This window comes from Salmo salar, chromosome 04, assembly GCF_965601325.2.
Source record: "Salmo salar chromosome 04, fSalSal1, whole genome shotgun sequence".
Lineage (NCBI taxonomy): Eukaryota > Metazoa > Chordata > Actinopteri > Salmoniformes > Salmonidae > Salmo > Salmo salar.
The window spans coordinates 46322019-46340418 of NC_138294.1; the positions used below are offsets into that span (position 1 = coordinate 46322019).

The following is an 18400-nucleotide window of genomic DNA, read 5'->3' on the forward strand; positions in this document are numbered from 1 at the left end:
ATCAGAACTGTTCTTGACATTTTGACTTGCCTTTCTACTGCTGTTGTTGAGTTCTATTTTCCACATCCTAAAACTCTTGTCAAAAGTTGAACACAGAGTAATTCTGGAGTAATTCTGTGGTTTTCTGTTATAATTTTTGTTTGCAATCAACTTTCACTTTTGATCAATAAAGTATAATCTAATGTTTAGCACAGGACAGACCTTTTGCACTCTGAAGACTTTCGCTACTAATGGGCAGCATGTCACCTGGACCTTCGGATAAGCAACAGCGTCCCCTAGTGTTACAAAATGTGTACCTCAGATGTCGCAATGTACTGTTATTGGCATCCTTTTTACGGCAAACGCTGATCAATGTAATTTTGATCTAGCAGCAGGTTAGGGGTCTTCAGAGCTGGTGAAATATAACTCAACAGGTTCCGAGGACCATTATGCAGATCCAAAAAGAGGCAGACAAAACTGTCTTTGTGGCTAATTTAGGCAGTTCAGCTAATGAGGAAATTCTTTTCGAGCTATTTTTGCAGGTAGGCTCCTATTTTCCACAGGCTCTAAAACTTGACGAAATAAATGGCATTGTTGTGTGGGTGAAATAAAACCACTAGCGTTTGCTCCAGCTGAGCTGTCTGCCTGTCTGGGTGTAATCATTAGTCCAAGCAGTTGCAACTAAAACGAGAGTTTCAATTTGACAAATTGAGGTATGTCATTCAACGTTTCGTTCTGTTTTCTTCCGTTTAAGAAACGATTGCAACAGAATTGGCATAATGAATACACCCCTGGTGACAGTGGTTGCAGCCCAACTAAGCAGGTCTTGCAGTTGGCTCTCTCTTTGGGTGGAAATTAATTTGTGTTTTCAATTTAAAATACATGTTGGACAAATTCGTTTGTCGTGTTTCATGCGGTAGTGTCATTGGTTTGATTTCTATCAAGCCAAAGCACTTTTTACACTAAATGTGAAAAACATGCAGAGATGATAAGATTGAGAATCAGGATAAGGCCACATCCAGTGATGTTGGTGGCCACAGGTGAAATGCAACAAAAAGGTAGTTGCACAGCAATATAATGTCTTATCTGTAAAAAATAATTCATCATCTGTGTCTGCCGTTTCACGTTTACATGTGCCTTGTTTCATACCACCAGGCTGGGCCACTGAAGAAGGTCACCATCGCCCGAGACCGTGAGGGTCGCCAAAGGTCATATGGGTTTGTGTATTACAAGCATGCTGAAGCTGTACCCTATGCCATTGCCTTGCTGAATGGCACTTGGCTCTTTGGCCGTCAAATCAGGCTGCAGTACGGCACCGGTAGGCCAGTGTTTTGTATCATTAAGAATAGCAGCTTTCAACTCACCCATTTGGACTTATGAAGTTTGCAGAGCAGCAATTTAGCATCAGGACATTTCCAAAACCTATTAATTCATAATTTGCTCTGTACATGAAGCAGGTTGTGTTCTTAAAGTAACTGTTGTTTCAGCTACTTAGGGGTATTAGTGCATTGTAGATAGGTAGGGTGGAGGTTTTTAGGCCCTCCCCCTTGCCCCCCTGTAGGTAGCTCCCACCAGGATGGGGGATCTGGACCTCAAGGCACAGAGGATGACCGGGATGACCCTTCACATGACACACCCAGGTGAATCGGGCCAGACCATGTCATATCAGAGCATCTTCGTTTTGGCTAATGTTATGAACAGATTGTATCTAATGCTTAACCGTCTGTTTATTCTTCTTAGTATGAACGTAGGCCTCCCAGAGTCATCTGTGTTCCACTTCACAGGGCGTGCTGATGGCAGCGTCTCCTGCCAGGACAAGTTACACTGGAGCAACATGGTGAGGACTCACTGGGAATTAGAGGGAGATGTTTTCAACGTTCAGTACTTTGAATGCATTCAGTTGTGCAACTGACTAGGTATCCCCCTTTCCTTGTAAAACAAGGTGCTTGACTAGCAGTTTTTTTTGTGTGTGTTGTAGGTGCGTGGCTACCCTTCTGAGCAGTACCCTCTGAGTATCACCCCTCCCCAGCCTCACTACTATGTCCCCCCGTCACCCTTGTGTCCCCCTATTGCCCCCCTGCTGCCCTGGCCAATGCCAGGATATCCCCAATGGGCCCTTACACGACCCCCCTGTCCCAGCCAGGGTCAGGCCCTCATGCTCCCCCTGCCACCCAGCTCTACCCAGCCCAACAAGCAGACAGCTCACCAAAGTGAAGGGCCAAAGAGGCAGACAGCTCAGCAAGGAGAAGTGGAGCCTGCAAAGCTACGCAAACACAGAAGAAGCAGGGAGAGCAGACTGCAGAGGCACAGGAGCAGATGCAAAAAGTGAGCACATACGCTCAAATAAACAATTAGCATTGATCATCCACATACAAGTTTAAATGTGTAGCATACGCTCAAGAGACAAGACCCTAATATACTAAGATGCCCACACGCTGTGTGGTTATGAGGATGGTTATTTTCTCAGCTTTACAAATGCACAAACACTGTACAACTATTAAAGACCGGCTGCTCTTAAATATAGCCCACAGTATTCCTTTGAATATTCCTGTACAAATATATGTATATATCTGTTTACGCAGTTTTGTTTCATATGCTCTGACTGTTTTTCTGTTTGATCGTCTGGTGTGTTTACACCAAATAAATTGCACATTTCCTAAAGGAACTTAAATGTTTGGCAATTTGATTTGAGTTCAAGTGATTTTAACCACAGAATATTGGAAAGTGAGCAGCACTTCTAACTGTGTGACAGAATTAGGTATAACTGTCATCATTCTCATTGTCCCCACCATGAAATCGGGGAGGGGACTGTGGATCTGTCTCTATCCGTTAGAACGTTAGTTACACGCAATATCTCAGACAGCACTGGCCCGATTTTGACTAAACTTGGGTGAATGATGTGTCTTGCCATAGAGATCTGGCGTTTACAAAATTACACTGATTGGCCCAGTGTAGTAATTAACTGAAATGTGATAGTCACATGTGATCTCAACTGGACCAAGGGGGGGCTGCATTATTCGTGGGGGACGATGTTTACTGTTGCTTTGTTTTAAGTTGGATGTGTAGAAAGATTCAAGGATGATGGTCACTTCTAGTAGCAGAAACGATTCCTTTTTCTGACCTTGCATCATGTAGCTCATTTAGAATAGGGCTTAAACAAATCTGGTGTTGATACTTGCACATGATTACACTTAGATTCTATCTAAATATTCTCTTCAGCTGGAATGACCTTTGATCTATTTAGATAGGATTACCTTAGCTCTGATGTAATGTTTATGACGGAGGACTTCCGGTATGGTTCTCCTTCACTTTATTGCTTTGGTAATAAACAATGCTGTATGAACTCTGATTGACAGCTTTAGTGAAAGCTGAATTTAGCGCATAGATTAAATAAGTAGCGAACTCTGACTTAGGCAATATCTGAGCCTTAGTCATTTACTATGAGGATGCATGTTGTCTGATGTTCTAGAAGGAATTCCATGTCAGAGAGGGCGACAGTGAGGTCACCATCAGAGGGTACCTTCTGTGATAAGGTGGCATTAATAGCTCACTCACATATCAGTGTTCAAAGTCTACTTAAAGACGGGAGTAGATTTATGTTTCTGCGATGGATATTATGTAGAATATAGCTTTGTTGTAGTGTGTATGTGTTTGATAGTTTGTGCGTGGACGTTGAGTGTACAAAATATTAAGAAAACCTGCTCTGTCCACGACAGACTGACCAGGTGAATCCATGTGAAATCTGCAGTGTGATCCCTTATTGATGTCACTTGTTAAATCCACTTCAGTCAGTGTAGATGAGGAGGAGGAGACAGGTTAAAGAAGGACTTTTAAGCCTTGAGACAATTGAGACATGGATTGTGTATGTGTGCCATTGAGAGGGTGAACGGTCAAGACAAAATATTTAAGTGCCTTTGAACAGGGTTATGGTAGTAGGTGCCAGGCGCACCGGTTTGTGTCAAGAACTGCAATGCTGCTGGGTGTTTCACGCTCAACAGTTTCCTGTATATATCAAGAATGGTCCACCACCCAAAGGACATCCAGCCAACTTGACACAACTGTGGGAAGCATTGGATTCAACATGGGCCAGCATCCCTGTGGAACACTTTCGACACCATGTAGAATCTATGCCCCGACGAATTGAGGCTGTCCCCGAGGGCAAAAGGGGGTGGGTGCAACTCAATATTAGGAAAGTGTTCATAATGTTTGGTATACGCAGTGCACCCTACATGTGTGTGGAGTATCGTCCGTTTGGAAGTTGTATTCTTTTATTTCATCGTATCACATGCTGACAGAATGGTCAGATTGATATGGGTTCGGGGGTGAAGGGACTGTCCCAACCCCCGTCCTTTAGACCAACTTACTTCTTTTGTCGTTCTCAGGGCTCTTGTTATTAAGCCCACTCATGAATGATATCACCAGTGATGCAGCATATATTGGCTATCACTTTGTTGTTCCAGTTACTGCACAATAAAAGGTTTACTGCTGCCCCTCACAGAGATAAAGGGCCAAGCTCTCATGAATAAGTAGCCCTGCTCATGGAGAGCAGAGAAATTCTCCTCGGCGGAGAGTCAAAGAAACAGGCTGTAGATACAACAGAAAACGCAGGAGGTAGTTGGACACTCACTCCACAGTGCAGAATCCTGTAATAGTTCATGACAGAGAAAGTGATTGAATCACAGGGAATTCTGGGTGAGGTGTCAGCTGAAGGACAAGAAGAGCGTGTGAGGACGTCAGGGAGCCATGTGGCGTGGGAAGCGACGTTGGTCGTCCACGGAGGTGCTGCTGAGTGTCCTGTGTCTGACCCTACTGGCGGTGTGTGTCAGCCTCATCATCATCACCTGGCTCGCCATGCAGACTGACCGTGAGAAAAAACACTCCAGACTTTTGTTTTCTTTCCTCCCATTTCTGTCACTAAAACGGTCAGTATGTTTGTATAGAAATCAAACGTATTACTCTGTGCTGCGTATAAGTTATGGGTAAAACATATCCATTTGCCATAGTTTTGTTTTTGATCTGTTGGTCTTGTATGGTGTGACAGGTGTCAGTCACTGACAGTATGTTTGTTTGTCCCAGTGGACCAGTGTGGACTAAGTGGGACTGAGTCTGTGTTCAGTGGGAGGCTGGTCATTACGAGGGGGGCTGTGTTTACTGAGAAGCTGAGAAACAGGAGCAGTCTGCAGTTCAAGTCCCTGGCCTTCGACACAGAGCATCTGGTATGTCGGGGTACCATACACACATGTATCATTCTTCTGTCCACTCCCCTACACACTTTAGCCTTGTATTATAAATACTGTATTTCTCACAGATATCTGACGCTTTCGGCCGTGGCTCCCTCAATAATGACTTCAAGGCCTGTGAAGTTTTAGAATTCAGGTGAGACAGTATGTGTATAATGACGTTTACAAATGACAACCTCATAGCATAGTTACATATACTGAAAGTGACAATGTCGTTATACCATTTCTGACCATGAATCCCCCCATGTGACAGCAATGGCAGTGTGGTGGTGAACTTTGACCTGCAGTTTCGTGGGAGTGTGGAAGTGAAGGAGGCAGAGCAGCAGCTGGTGGCTGGGCTTCAGAGCACTGGGGGCCTGGTGGTTAACCAAAATAGCATCCAGTTCACAGGTACACAGTGAATCTGGAAAGTATTTAGACCCCTTGATTTTTTTCCACATTTTGTTATGTTACAGCCTTATTCTAAAATGGATGAAATTATTTTTTCCCCCTCATCAATCTACACACAATACCACATAATGACAAAGCAAAAATAGGTTTTTAGAATTTTTTGCAAATGTAATAAATTACTGGGAGTTTATATATGGAGTGTGCAACTCTATTTTTATAGTTTATTGCAAATGTATTAAAAACAACTAAAATTGTACATTTACATAAGTATTCACACACTTTACTCAGTACTTTGTTGAAGCACCTTGGGCAGCGATTACAGCCTCGAGTCATCTTGAGTACGACGCTACAAGCTTGGCACACTTGTATTTGGGGAGTTTCTTCCATTGTCTGCAGATCCTCTCAAGCTTTGTCAGGTTGGATGGGGATTTTCGCTGCACAGCTATTTTCAGGTCTCTCCAGAGATTTTCGATCGGTTTCAAGTCCGAGCTCTGGCTGGGCCACTCAAGCACATTCAGAGACTTGTCCCGAAGCCACTCCTGCATTGTCTTGGTTGTGTGCTTAGGGTCGTTGTCCTGTTGGAAGGTGAACTTTCACCCCAGTCTGAGGTCCTGAGTGCTCTGGAGCAGTTCTTCATAAAGGATCTCTCTGTACTTTGCACCGTTGATCTTTCCCTTGATCCTGACTAGTCTCCCAGTGCCTGCCGCTGAAAAACATCCCCACAGCATGATTCTGTCACCACCATGCTTCACCGTAGGGATGGTGCCAGATTTCCTCCAGACGTGACGCCTGGCATTCAGGCCAAAGAGTTCAATCTTGGTTTCATCAGACCAGAGAATATTTTTTCTAATGGTCTGAGAGTCTTTAGGTGCCTTTTGGCAAACACCAAGTGGGCTGTCATATGCCTTTTACTGAGGAGTGGCTTCCGTATGGCCACTCTACCATAAAGGCCTGATTGGTGGAGTGCTGCGGAGATGGTGGTCCTTCTGGAAGGTTCTCCCATCTCCACAGAGGAACTCTGGAGCTCTGTCAAAGTGACCATCGGGTTCTTGGTCACCTCCCTGACCAAGGCCCTTCTCCCTCGATTGCTCAGTTTGGCCGGGAGGCCAGCTCTTGGTGGTTCCAAACTTCTTCCATTTAAGAATGATGGAGGCCACTGTGTTCTTGGGGACCTTCAATGCTGCAGAATTTCTTTGGTCCCCTTCCCCAGATCTGTGCCTCGACACAATCCTGTCTCGGAGCTCTACGGACAAGTCCTTCGACCTCATGGCTTGGTTTTATCTCTGACATGCACTGTCAACTGTGGGACCTTATATAGACTTTCTAAGTCATGCCCAATCAATTTAATTAACCACAGGTGGACTCCAATCAAGTTGTAGAAATATCTCAAAGATGATCAATGGAAACAGGATGAATCTGAGCTCAATTTTTCAAGTCTCATAGCAAAGGGTCTGAATACTTATGTAAATAAGGTATTTCTGTCTTCTAGTTTTAATACATTTGTAAACATTTCTAAAAACCTGTTTTCACTTTGTCGTTATGGGGTATTGTGTGTAGAATGATGAGGAAAAGGTTTTATTCGATCCATTTTAGAATAAGGCTGTAACATAACAAAATGTGGAAAAAGTCAAGGTGTCAGAATACTTTCTGAATCCACTGTAGGTGTAAAACACACCTTACATACCAGTACATGATCATAGTATTGGGAAGAGGATGGGATCTAGATCTATTACCACGTTATTCATCCAGAAGACATGTCTGAAATGCAGCATTGAGAATTTGAACTTATATGATGTTTCTGTTTAGTGAAAGAGGACCTAACTAGATACCAGCCGACCTCTTCAACCAAACCGACCACTACACCTCATCTTTCCACTACATCTTCTTCAGGTGAGAATGGAATCGATAGGAAACACTTACAGTAGATTAGTCGTACTGTAGTACTGTCCCAGTACCATTTTTTTTTTAAATGTTTTTTTACATTTCATTGATGATGGCGAATGATGATTAATGTCCACAGGAAAATGCCCACCTTATCATATGGCCTGTGGGGATGGCACTACATGTATGGCCACCATGCAGTTTTGTGATGGAGTAGACAATTGTCCTGATGGCTCAGATGAAAACCATACTCTCTGTGGTGAGTGTTTGAGACTCAGTGTTTGTTGATTATGTATCCTCGTCCCTACACTCTTAGAAAAAAATAATTCCAAAAGGGTTCTTCGGCTGTCCCCATAAGATAACCCTTTTTGGTTCCAGGTTGAACCCTTTTTGGGGTTCCATTTAGAACCCTCTAGGTGAGATCCGGCTGGTGGACGATTAATAATTAAGTGGATAAACATTGTTCTTGAATGTATAGATGGTACAGAGTAACAAGAATGCCATGTCAACGCATGATGTGGGGTCTGGTAATGTGGTCATGAGTGCATTGGTAGTATAATAGACTTGAACTGTGTGGATATCTCTCAAATCTTCATAGCAACAAAGTGTGATGGCCAATTCCTTCTTCTTGGTCCTACGGGTTCCTTCCATTCTGAAAACTTCCCTCTCCCCTACAACAATGGCATAATTTGCCGCTGGGTCATAAGGTAGTCCTGCTTCTCACACTAACTACACACTGCTCACTTTCATATACTTTTACCTATTTTTTAATTATATATCTATATATATATATACACAGTACCAGTCAAAAGTTTAGACACACCTACTCATTCTATGGTTTTTCTTTTTTTTTTTTTACTATTTTCTACATTGTAGAAAAATAGTGAAGACATCAAAACTATGAAATAACACATATTCTTTTTTTTTTTTTACTATTTTCTACATTGTAGAAAAATAGTGAAGACATCAAAACTATGAAATAACACATATGGAATCATGTCATAACCCAAAAAGTGTTACAAATATATTTTATATTTGAGATTCTTCAAAGGAGACACCCTTGGCCTTGATGACAGCTTTGCACGCTCTTGGCATCCTCTCATGACGTTGTCACCTGGAATGCATTTCAATTAACAGATGTGCCTTGGAAAAAGTTAATTTGTGGAATTTCTTTCCTTAATGCGTTTGAGCCAATCAGTTGTGTTGTGACAAGGTAGAGGTGGTATACAGAAGATAGCCCTATTTGGTAAAAGACCAAGTCCATATTATGGCAAGAACAGCTCAAATAAGCAAAGAGAAACAACAGTCCATCAATACTTCAAGACATGAAGGTCAGTCAACCCGGAAAAGGTCAATTACTTTGAACGTTTCTTCAAGTGCAGTCGCAAAACCATCAAGCGCTATGATGAAACTGGCTCTCATGAGGACCGCCACAGGAAAGGAAGACCCAGAGTCTGCTATAGAGGATAAGTTCATTAGAGTTTCCAGCCTCAGAAATTGCAGCCCAAATAAATGCTTCACAGAGTTTAAGTAACAGACACATCTCAACATCAACTGTTCAGAGGAGACTGCGTGAATCAGGCCTTCATGGTCAAATTGATGCAACGAAACGACTACTAAAGGACACCAATGAGAAGAAGAGACTTGCTTGGGCCAAGAAACACGAGCAATGGACATTAGATGGGTAGAAATCTGTACTTTGGTCTGATGAGTCCAAATGGGAAATTTTTGGTTCCAACCGCCGTGTCTTTGTGAGACGCAGAGTAGGTGATCGGATGATCTCTGCATGTGTGGTTCCCACTGTGAAGCATGGAGGAGGTGTGATGGTGTGGGGTGCTTTGCTGGTGATACTGTCTGTGATTTATTTAGAATTCAAGGCACACTTAACCAACATGGGTACCACAGCATTCTGCAGTGATACACCATCCCATCTGGTTTGCGTTTAGTGGGACTATCATTTGTTTTTCAACAGGACAATGACCCAAAACACACCTCCAGGCTGTGCAAGGGCTATTTGGCCAAGAAGGATAGTGATGGAGTGTTGCATCAGATGACCTGGCCTCCACAATTACCCGACCTCAACCCAATTGAGATGGTTTGGGATGAGTTGGACCGCAGAGTAAAGGAAAAGCAGCCAACAAGTGCTCAGCATATGTGGGAACTCCTTCAAGACTGTTGGAAAAGCAACAGAATCTCAAATATAAAATATATTTTGATTTGTTTAATACTTTTTGGCTTACTACATGATTCCATATGTGTTATTTCATAGTTTTGATGTCTTCACTATTATTCTACAATGTAGAAAATAGTAAAAAATAAAGAAAAACCCCTTGAATGAGTAGGTGTGTCCAAACTTTTGACTGGTACTGTATATTTTTTACTTTTAGAGTTCAGGAAGGACTGGCCATAAAGATGAATTTCCACTCATTCGACACAGAAGAAGAGATTGATACTCTCAGTCTGTATGAGGGCACAGGACAGGGGAAAAATCTGACATGTAAGTGTATAACACTCCTGAGCAAATATATACAGTGAGGGAAAAAAGTATTTGATCCCCTGCTGATTTTGTACGTTTGCCCACTGACAAAGAAATGATCTGTCTATAATTTTAATGGTAGGTTTATTTGAACAGTGAGAGACAACAACAAAAAATCAAGAAAAACGCATGTCAAAAATGAGGGAAATAAGTATTTGAACCCTCTGCAAAACATGACTTAGTACTTGGTGGCAAAATCCTTGTTGGCAATCACAGAGGTCAGACATGTCTTGTAGTTGGCCACAAGGTTTGCACACATCTCAGGAGGGATTTTGTCCCACTCCTCTTTGCAGATCTTCTCCAAGTCATTAAGGTTTCGAGGCTGACGTTTGGCAACCCGAACTTTCAGCTTCCTCCACAGATTTTCTATGGGATTATGGTCTGGAGACTGGCTAGGCCACTCCAGGACCTTAATCTGCTTCTTCTTGAGCCACTCCTTTGTTGCCTTGGCCATGTGTTTGGGGTCATTGTATGCTGGAATACCCATCCACGACCCATTTTCAATGCCCTGGCTGACGGAAGGAGGTTCTCACCCAAGATTTGATGGTACATGGCCCCATCCATCGTCCCTTTGATGCGGTGAAGTTGTCCTGTCCCCTTAGCAGAAAAACACCCCCAAAGCATAATGTTTCCACCTCCATGTTTGGCGGTGGAGATGGTGTTCTTGGGGTCATGGGCAGCATTCCTCGTCCTCCAAACACGGCGAGTTGAGTTGATGCCAAAGAGCTCCATTTTGGTCTCATCTGACCACAACACTTTCACCCAGTTGTCCTCTGAATCATTCAGATGTTCATTGGAAAACTTCAGACAGGCATGTATATGTGCTTTCTTGAGCAGGGGGACCTTGCGGGCGCTGCAAGATTTCACTCCTTCATGGCGTAGTGTGTTACCAATTGTTTTCTATGGTCCCAGCTGCCTTGAGATCATTGACAAGATCCTCCCGTGTAGTTCTGGGCTGATTCCTTACTGTTCTCATGATCATTGCAACTCCACGAGGTGAGATCTTGCATGGAGCCCCAGGCCGAGGGAGATTGACAGTTCTTTTGTGTTTCTTCCATTTGCAAATAATTGCACCAACTGTTGTCACCTTCTCAACAAGCTGCTTGGCGATGGTCTTGTAGCCCGTTCCAGCCTTGTGTACGTCTACAATCTTGTCCCTGACGTCCTTGGAGAGCTCTTTGGTCTTGGCCATGGTGGAGAGTTTGGAATTTGATTGATTGATTGCTTCTGTGGACAGGTGTCTTTTATATACGTAACAAGCTGAGATTAGGAGCACTCCCTTTAAGAGTGTGCTCCTAATCTCAGCTCGTTACCTCTATAAAAGACACCTGGGAGCCAGAAATCATTCTGATTGAGCGGGGGTCAAATACTTATTTCCCTCATTAAAATGCAAATCAATTTATAACAATTTAGACATGCGTTTTTCTGGATTTTTTTGTTGTTATTCTGTTTCTCACTGTTCAAATAAACCTACCATTAAAATTACAGACTGATCATTTCTTTGTCAGTGGGCAAACGTACAAAATCAGCAAGGGATCAAATACTTTTTCCCCTCACTGTACGAATTGCTATTCAGCAAAATATCTATATAAACTACAGTAATAACACACCTACCACCCGCTATGGCTGTGTTTCAGACCTGCTGTCAGGTCCTTCCCCAGGCACTGTGTGGCTGCTGTCTGACAAGGCCACTGTTGAGTTCTCTTCTGACGATTACAACAATTTCCAAGGATTCAACGCCACCTACTCAGCAGAAGACATCAGCAACCTCTCTAGTAAACTTAAAGCAGCGTATCCCAAACTCGATCCTCGGGACCCTAAGTGGTGCACGTTTTGGTTCTTGCACTAACACTACACGGCTGATTCAAATGATCAAAGCTTGATGATTAGTTTATTATTTGGATCAGCTGTGTAGTCCTAGGGCAATAACCAAAACATGCACCCCTTGGGGTCCCGAGGACTGAGTTTAGGAAACCCTGACTAAAAGATTTCCTTTGAAGTTATCAAAACAAACTAGAAGGAAGATTGCAATATGATTTGGTTTTGGGTCTCTCTGTGAAATGACCGTGACAGTGTTCCTCTCTGCCCTCTCAGATGAGGAGAGGCTGAGCTGCTCCTTTGAGGAGGGCCTGTGTTTCTGGAGGCAGGAGCCTGAGGATGAAGGGGACTGGATACGCACCAATATCCCCACATTCCCCCCTTTCACAGGCCCAAACTTTGACCATACATTTGGTAACCAATCAGGTGTGCCATTATGTGACAAGATATTACTTTACTTAGCTGAGACTTTATGATTTTATTTCGAAGCTGCAGTCTGTTTCTGTTCTGTGACTGTTATTGTGTTCTGACGAAACAGGCTACTACATTGTCACACCGGGAAGCCCTGGCCAGTGGGAGAAGAACTTCAAGATCCGCAGCCTCCGATTAGCTCATTCAACGGAACCGATGTGTCTGAAGTTCTGGTAAGTGACCCCCTCTCCCTCTATTCATGTACTGTCTGTGGATATCCATCTCTAAACACATAGCCTCTCACCAGATGTGTATTTATGCTACTTGTTGCTCCAGGTACCACATGTATGGAGAGAATGTGCATCGGCTGAGGGTGTTGGTAGTGAGACAGACAACTTCTGTGGTCAGAGAAGCTTCAGTCATTGTGGTCTTCCAGAAGGAGGGGAACTATGGAGATAGCTGGAACTTTGGCCAGGTCACCCTGAACAGCACAGCTGATGCAACGGTCAGAGCGCTCTGAATCCCACACTATGTAATTGCCACGCTGTTATACTTGGCTGTGCATGTCACGTCGGTCTATAAGGATCTGTCTCTTCGCTGTGATGTTTTTCTCCAGGTGGTTTTTGAGGCTCAGAAGAAGGGGGGTATGAAGAATGACATCGCCCTGGATGACATCAGTCTGACAAATGGTCCCTGTGGGGCAGACCCACCAGACCCAACAGTGGTTCCCACCCCTACAACACCACCTCCAATACCTCGTATGTTACTCTTAACCACATAGTCTTCACATGGAACACTTTGACACAGGCCGTCCATTCCGAACAGAACCACCCCTTCATCGTTAACCAGCACACTCATCCACTACCACTGAGTCACCGACTCGCCCTCTCTCACCTGACAATCACTGTTCTTTGTCCGTTAATGTCATGTGTCCTTGTTTTCCATGGTAGCATCTAAAGCGTGTATTCCTTCCTCTTCCTCAGCTGACTGTGGAGGACCTTTTGACCTCTGGGAACCCAACTCTACATTCAGCTCCCCCAACTACCCACACTCATATGGAAACAAGGCTTCTTGTATGAACTTAGTTTTTTGTTCATTTTTCCTCTAATTGGTTGAAATGTGGTATTCATACATTTGTCTATCCTGGGCAAGGTTTGTGGACTCTTCATGCCAGGGAGGGATGGAACATCCTGCTTCACTTCCTGGATTTTGACGTTGAGTCGACCTATGACATGGTGGAGGTGCGGGATGGGGCGGGGCCACAGTCTGAACTGCTTGGTGAGTCTCTGACCCTCTGCCTACTGTGACGTCCTTCCTACACGAGCCTCGGTCATGTTACCATGACACTGTTAGTTGTTATTGAAAATGCAGGTGAGGTTTACTGTGGTGAATTGATGCGTGTTTCTTTGTCAGGTGTCTTCACTGGTACTGATGCTACCTTTCCAGATGTGATCTCCACAGCCAATCAGATCACAGTGATGTTCTTTACGGACAGTACAGGGTATGGCAGAGGGTTCCGTGCCAACTTCACATCTGGATTAGCACTGGGCATGCCAAGTAAGATTTTATATTAAGTAACCAATTCAACATTCTAAAGTCCAAAATTAGTAGTTCTGAATGAACCTTACCTGATGTACTCTTTGTTCTTCAATAGCCAAGTAACCAAACTGCCTTTGTCGTTTCAAATTCCAGAGCCTTGTGTCACTGGGCAATATCGGTGTCAGTCTGGAGAATGTATCTCCAATGTCAGTGTGTGTAACGGCCAACCAGACTGCGCTGACTCCTCAGACGAAGCTGACTGTGGTGAGTAAAACCAATGAAGCTGTGATCCTGTTCACACCCATACAGCAATTCATGCCAGTAAAAGGCACGTGGGCCAAACGACTGGTAAAGTGGTTCTCCATGATTCTGTGCGTTCTAGTGCATCAGGTATCAGTGGACAGTACGAGCATCAGACGTCTGCAGCTCCAGGTCCAGACCACCCGGTACACAACCTGTGGTCAGCACTGGAACTCTCAGCTCTCCCACTTCATGTGTCGTTACCTGGGCTACAGGTGAGACCTCTGCTGTGTGTGTGTGTGTGTGTGTGTGTGTGTGTGTGTGTGTGTGTGTGTGTGTGTGTGTGTGTGTGTGTGTGTGTGTGTGTGTGTGTGTGTGTGTGTGTGTGTGTGTGTGTGTGTGTGTGTGTGTGTGTGTGTGTGTGTGTGAGAGAGAGAGAAACAGTCATTCTTTGTATGTTTGACAGAGTGAAGGACAGGGAGTCAGTCACTGTGTTAACATGTACTCTAGATCAGGAAGTGCCCTGCTCATACCCTCCACAGAGAAAGACTCTCCCTTCACCACCGTGAGTGTGGCAGCCAACGGTACCCTGGACCTGACCCCCAGGTACACTACATTCAACAAACAGCTTTCATTTACGTTTAAAAAAAAAGAAAAGTCATTTAGCAGACGCTCTTTTCCAGAGCTACTTACAGGAGAAATTAAGTGCCTTGCTCAAGGGCACATCGACAGATTTTTCACCTAGTCGGATCGGGGATTGAGGAAATCCAACCTTTCGGTTACTGGCCCAACCCTCATAACCGCTAGGCTACCTGTTTCTAATAATTCAACTTTGATTCCACAGTCATACCAACATCTAACCTGTTTGTTTCTATTTCCCATAGTGAAAAATGTACGGGTGAAAAGGTTATATCTTTGGAATGTGACAACCAACGTGAGTATGAAAAGCATAAAGCATCAACATAGTAACATGATACATACTGTAAGTACTCATTCACAGATAGACATTGACACGTTTTGACAAATGAACAAAATACACTGAAAAACACTATACTGTGCATTTTAGCGTGTGGCGTTCGTATGGTCTCCCAGAAGATGGATCAAAGTGGGTCCACTGAACGAAGGATGGAGGAGAAAGGAGAGGAGGAGTCAGAGGAGAGGGGAACTGTCAGAGTGGTGGGAGGGACAGACTCTCCTAAGGGGGCGTGGCCATGGATGGTGTCACTGTACTTTAGGGGCCGCCATGTGTGTGGAGCTACTCTGATTGACAACGAGTGGTTGATCACTGCTGCACACTGCGTTTATGGGTGAAGAATCCTGCTCTGCATTTATACTGTTTGTTTATGCTCCTGTATTCACCTTTACTTTGTGTACGATGTAAATATACACTGTGTATACACCTGAGCCTCACCTTTCTCTGCACACAACATGTCACATGTTTCTGTGCATTTACCCTCAACTGAGTTTGACCTATTTGAATACAGAGTAGCTCTACCATTGTTTATTTGGTCCATACATTTGGAGTTTTACAGCCCATGTCTACATTGACGGTTGTCTTTTTATCCTGCAGGAAAAATATTCACCTTTCCAACTGGGAGGCAGTTTTGGGCCTTCACTCCCGGGACAGTGTAGATGTCCTCCCATCACAGACCCGAAAGGTTGACCACATCATCATGAACAAACACTACAACAGAAGGACCAAGGATGCTGACATCGCAATGATGCACCTTCAAACAAACATCAACTTCACAGGTGTGCAGTCAAACACCCCTCTGCTCTACATAGCCTGAGAGTTTGACCTTATGTCAGATTGGCACTGAGCACAATCGTGCGGCCATGTCATGTTGTGTTCATATTTACATTTACATTTAAGTCATTTAGCAGACGCTCTTATCCAGAGCGACTTATAAAGTGGATTATTAAGTAGATGTACCTCACATGTTCACACAGATCCACACACACAGGATATAATATTCACACAGGTCCACACACACAGGATATAATATTCACACAGGTCCACACACACAGGGTTTAATATTCACACAGGTCCACACACACAGGATATAATATTCACACAGGTCCACACACACAGGATATAATATTCACACAGGTCCACACACACAGGGTTTAATATTCACACAGGTCCACACACACAGGATATAATATTCACACAGGTCCACACACACAGGATTTAATCTTCACACAGATCCTTCTTTTACAGATTACATTCAACCCATCTGTCTGCCAGGAAGTGACCAGCAGTTTGAGGCTGGGAGGAAGTGTTTCATTGCAGGCTGGGGAGCAGAAGAAGAGCAAGGTTAGGACTCTGGTGTCACTCAATCACATCAAATCAAATGTTATTTGTCACATACACGTGTTTAGCAGATGTTATTGCAGGTGTAGCGAAATGCTTGTGTTTCTAGCTCCAACAGTGCAGTAATATCTAACAAGTAATGTCGAACAATACACCCAATCTAAAGTAAAGGAATGGAATTAAGAATATATAAATATTTGGACGAGCAATGTCAGAGCGGCATAGACTAAGATACAGTAGAATATAATAGAATACAGTATCTACATATGAGATGTAATGGAAAATATGTAAACATTATCATTAAAGTGACTAGCATTCCAATTATTAAAGTTGCCAGTGAGTTCAAGTCAATGTATAGGACAGCAGCCTCTAATGTGCTAGTGATGGCTATTTAACAGTCTGATGACCTTGAGATAGAAGCTGTTTTTCAGTTTCCTGGTCCCAGCTTTGATGCACCTGTACTAGCGGGGTGAACAGGCAGTGGCTTGGGTGGTTGTTGTCCTTGATGATCTTTTTGGCCTTCCTGTGAAATCGGGTGATGTAGGTGTCCTGGAGGGCAGGTAGTTTGCCCTCAATGATGCGTTGGGCAGACCGCACCACCCTCTGGAGAGCCCTGCGGTTGCGGGCGGTGCAGTTGCCGTACCAGGCGGTGATACAGCCCGACAGGATGCTCTCAATTGTAAAAGCTTGTGAGGGTTTTAGGTGCCAAGCCAAATTTCTTCAGCCTCCTGAGTTAGTTGTCATGAACAGGTTAATCTGAGGATGTGGTTGATGAAAAGCGCCATACAATTGAAATTGATCATTATAATTGATGTATGTGCCTGTAAATGTTGTTATTCCCTCCAGGCACAGCAGTTCATGTGCTGCAGCAGGCAGTGCTGCCCCTGGTGAGCCGCTCTGAGTGTCAGAAGCTGCTGCCTGAATACAACATTACAGCCTGGATGGTGTGTGCCGGCTACTCTGAGGGGGGAATGGACTCCTGCCAGGTACATGGATTTCAATGGTCGTAACCCTCTGTGGGCAGAACACGCTACATGTCTGTGAAAGAACTGGGTATTTGTGTATTTGTGGGTATTTGTGTATTGTACAGTACAATGCTAGCTGTACGCAATGCCATCCACAGTTAGTAGTATGCATGTACAGTGTGTGAGAATTATGTCCACTGACTGTGTCTTCCTGTTGTTTTAGGGGGACTCTGGAGGTCCTCTCATGTGTGAGGAGGATGGCCACTGGGTGCAGGTGGGCGTGATTTCTTTTGGTGTGGGGTGTGGCCGCCCCCAGCGCCCTGGTGTGTACGCCCTGGTCTCCCAGTTCGCTGACTGGGTCGTCCAGACCAGACGGCTCTACTGATACTGGGGGACACTGGGATTACAGACTCCAGGGAAACAGAATATTCAGTCCTGAATTAGGATCATATGCAGTCTTGGTTACTAAATCAATCAATGCGTTTGAATAAGTACAGTGGTGTAACACAGCTTTACAGGGATATTCAAAATCTGTAAAAAAAAAAATTGTTTGCAAATCTATGCTATCTTATACTTCCCATGGCTGGGCCTGAAGAAAAAATCAGTGGCTGTGCCTACAACACAAATGAGACTTCCCTTGGCTGGCCCTGAAGCATAAATTAAATGTTGTGAAATTATGACACAAGATGGCAGTATCTTGCATATTATGTTTTGGAGATTATATGTTTTTTTCACACCACAATGCCGTGTGAATTACAGTGATATTGTATGCATTTGATCTTAACACTAGAGACAAACCTTCTTACTGTCAATAAATGTTTACATATTTCCTATTCCTTTTCAAGTCACTGAATGGTTAAAGTTGGGGCTGAATAATTAGAATGCTCATGTACTGTATACACTGAGTGTATCAAACATTATGAACACCTAATATTGAGTTGCAACCCCACTTTTGTCCTCAGAACAGCCTCAATTCGTCAGGGCTTGGACTCTACAAGGTGTCGAAAGCGCCCGGATGCTGCCCCATGTTGACTCCAATGCTTCCCACAGTTGTGTCAAGTTGGCTGGATGTCCTTTGGGTGGTGGA

The 18400-nt window shown here is 43.9% G+C and overlaps 2 protein-coding genes across 2 annotated transcripts; both read left to right on the forward strand.

The window, feature by feature from the left end:
* The first annotated feature begins 313 nt into the window (after positions 1–313).
* Positions 314–2644, forward strand: rbm11 (RNA binding motif protein 11). Its single transcript, XM_014196498.3, has 5 exons — positions 314–521; positions 1135–1297; positions 1541–1619; positions 1720–1816; positions 1958–2644. The coding sequence occupies exons 1-5, from the start codon at positions 429–431 to the stop codon at positions 2306–2308; spliced, it is 783 nt and encodes a 260-aa protein (XP_014051973.1). The 5' UTR covers positions 314–428; the 3' UTR covers positions 2309–2644.
* Positions 2645–4481: 1837 nt separating this feature from the next.
* Positions 4482–18146, forward strand: tmprss15 (transmembrane serine protease 15). The gene is made up of 25 exons (XM_014196499.3): positions 4482–4843; positions 5056–5195; positions 5288–5355; positions 5473–5609; positions 7416–7499; positions 7630–7749; positions 8089–8197; positions 9878–9987; positions 11664–11801; positions 12121–12270; positions 12383–12488; positions 12592–12760; positions 12872–13013; positions 13239–13328; positions 13408–13533; positions 13669–13812; positions 13948–14058; positions 14177–14309; positions 14545–14640; positions 14919–14968; positions 15101–15341; positions 15605–15786; positions 16256–16351; positions 17195–17334; positions 17537–18146. Exons 1-25 carry the CDS (start codon positions 4723–4725, stop codon positions 17696–17698), a joined length of 3165 nt encoding a protein of 1054 aa, XP_014051974.2. The 5' UTR covers positions 4482–4722; the 3' UTR covers positions 17699–18146.
* The last annotated feature ends 254 nt before the right edge of the window (positions 18147–18400 follow it).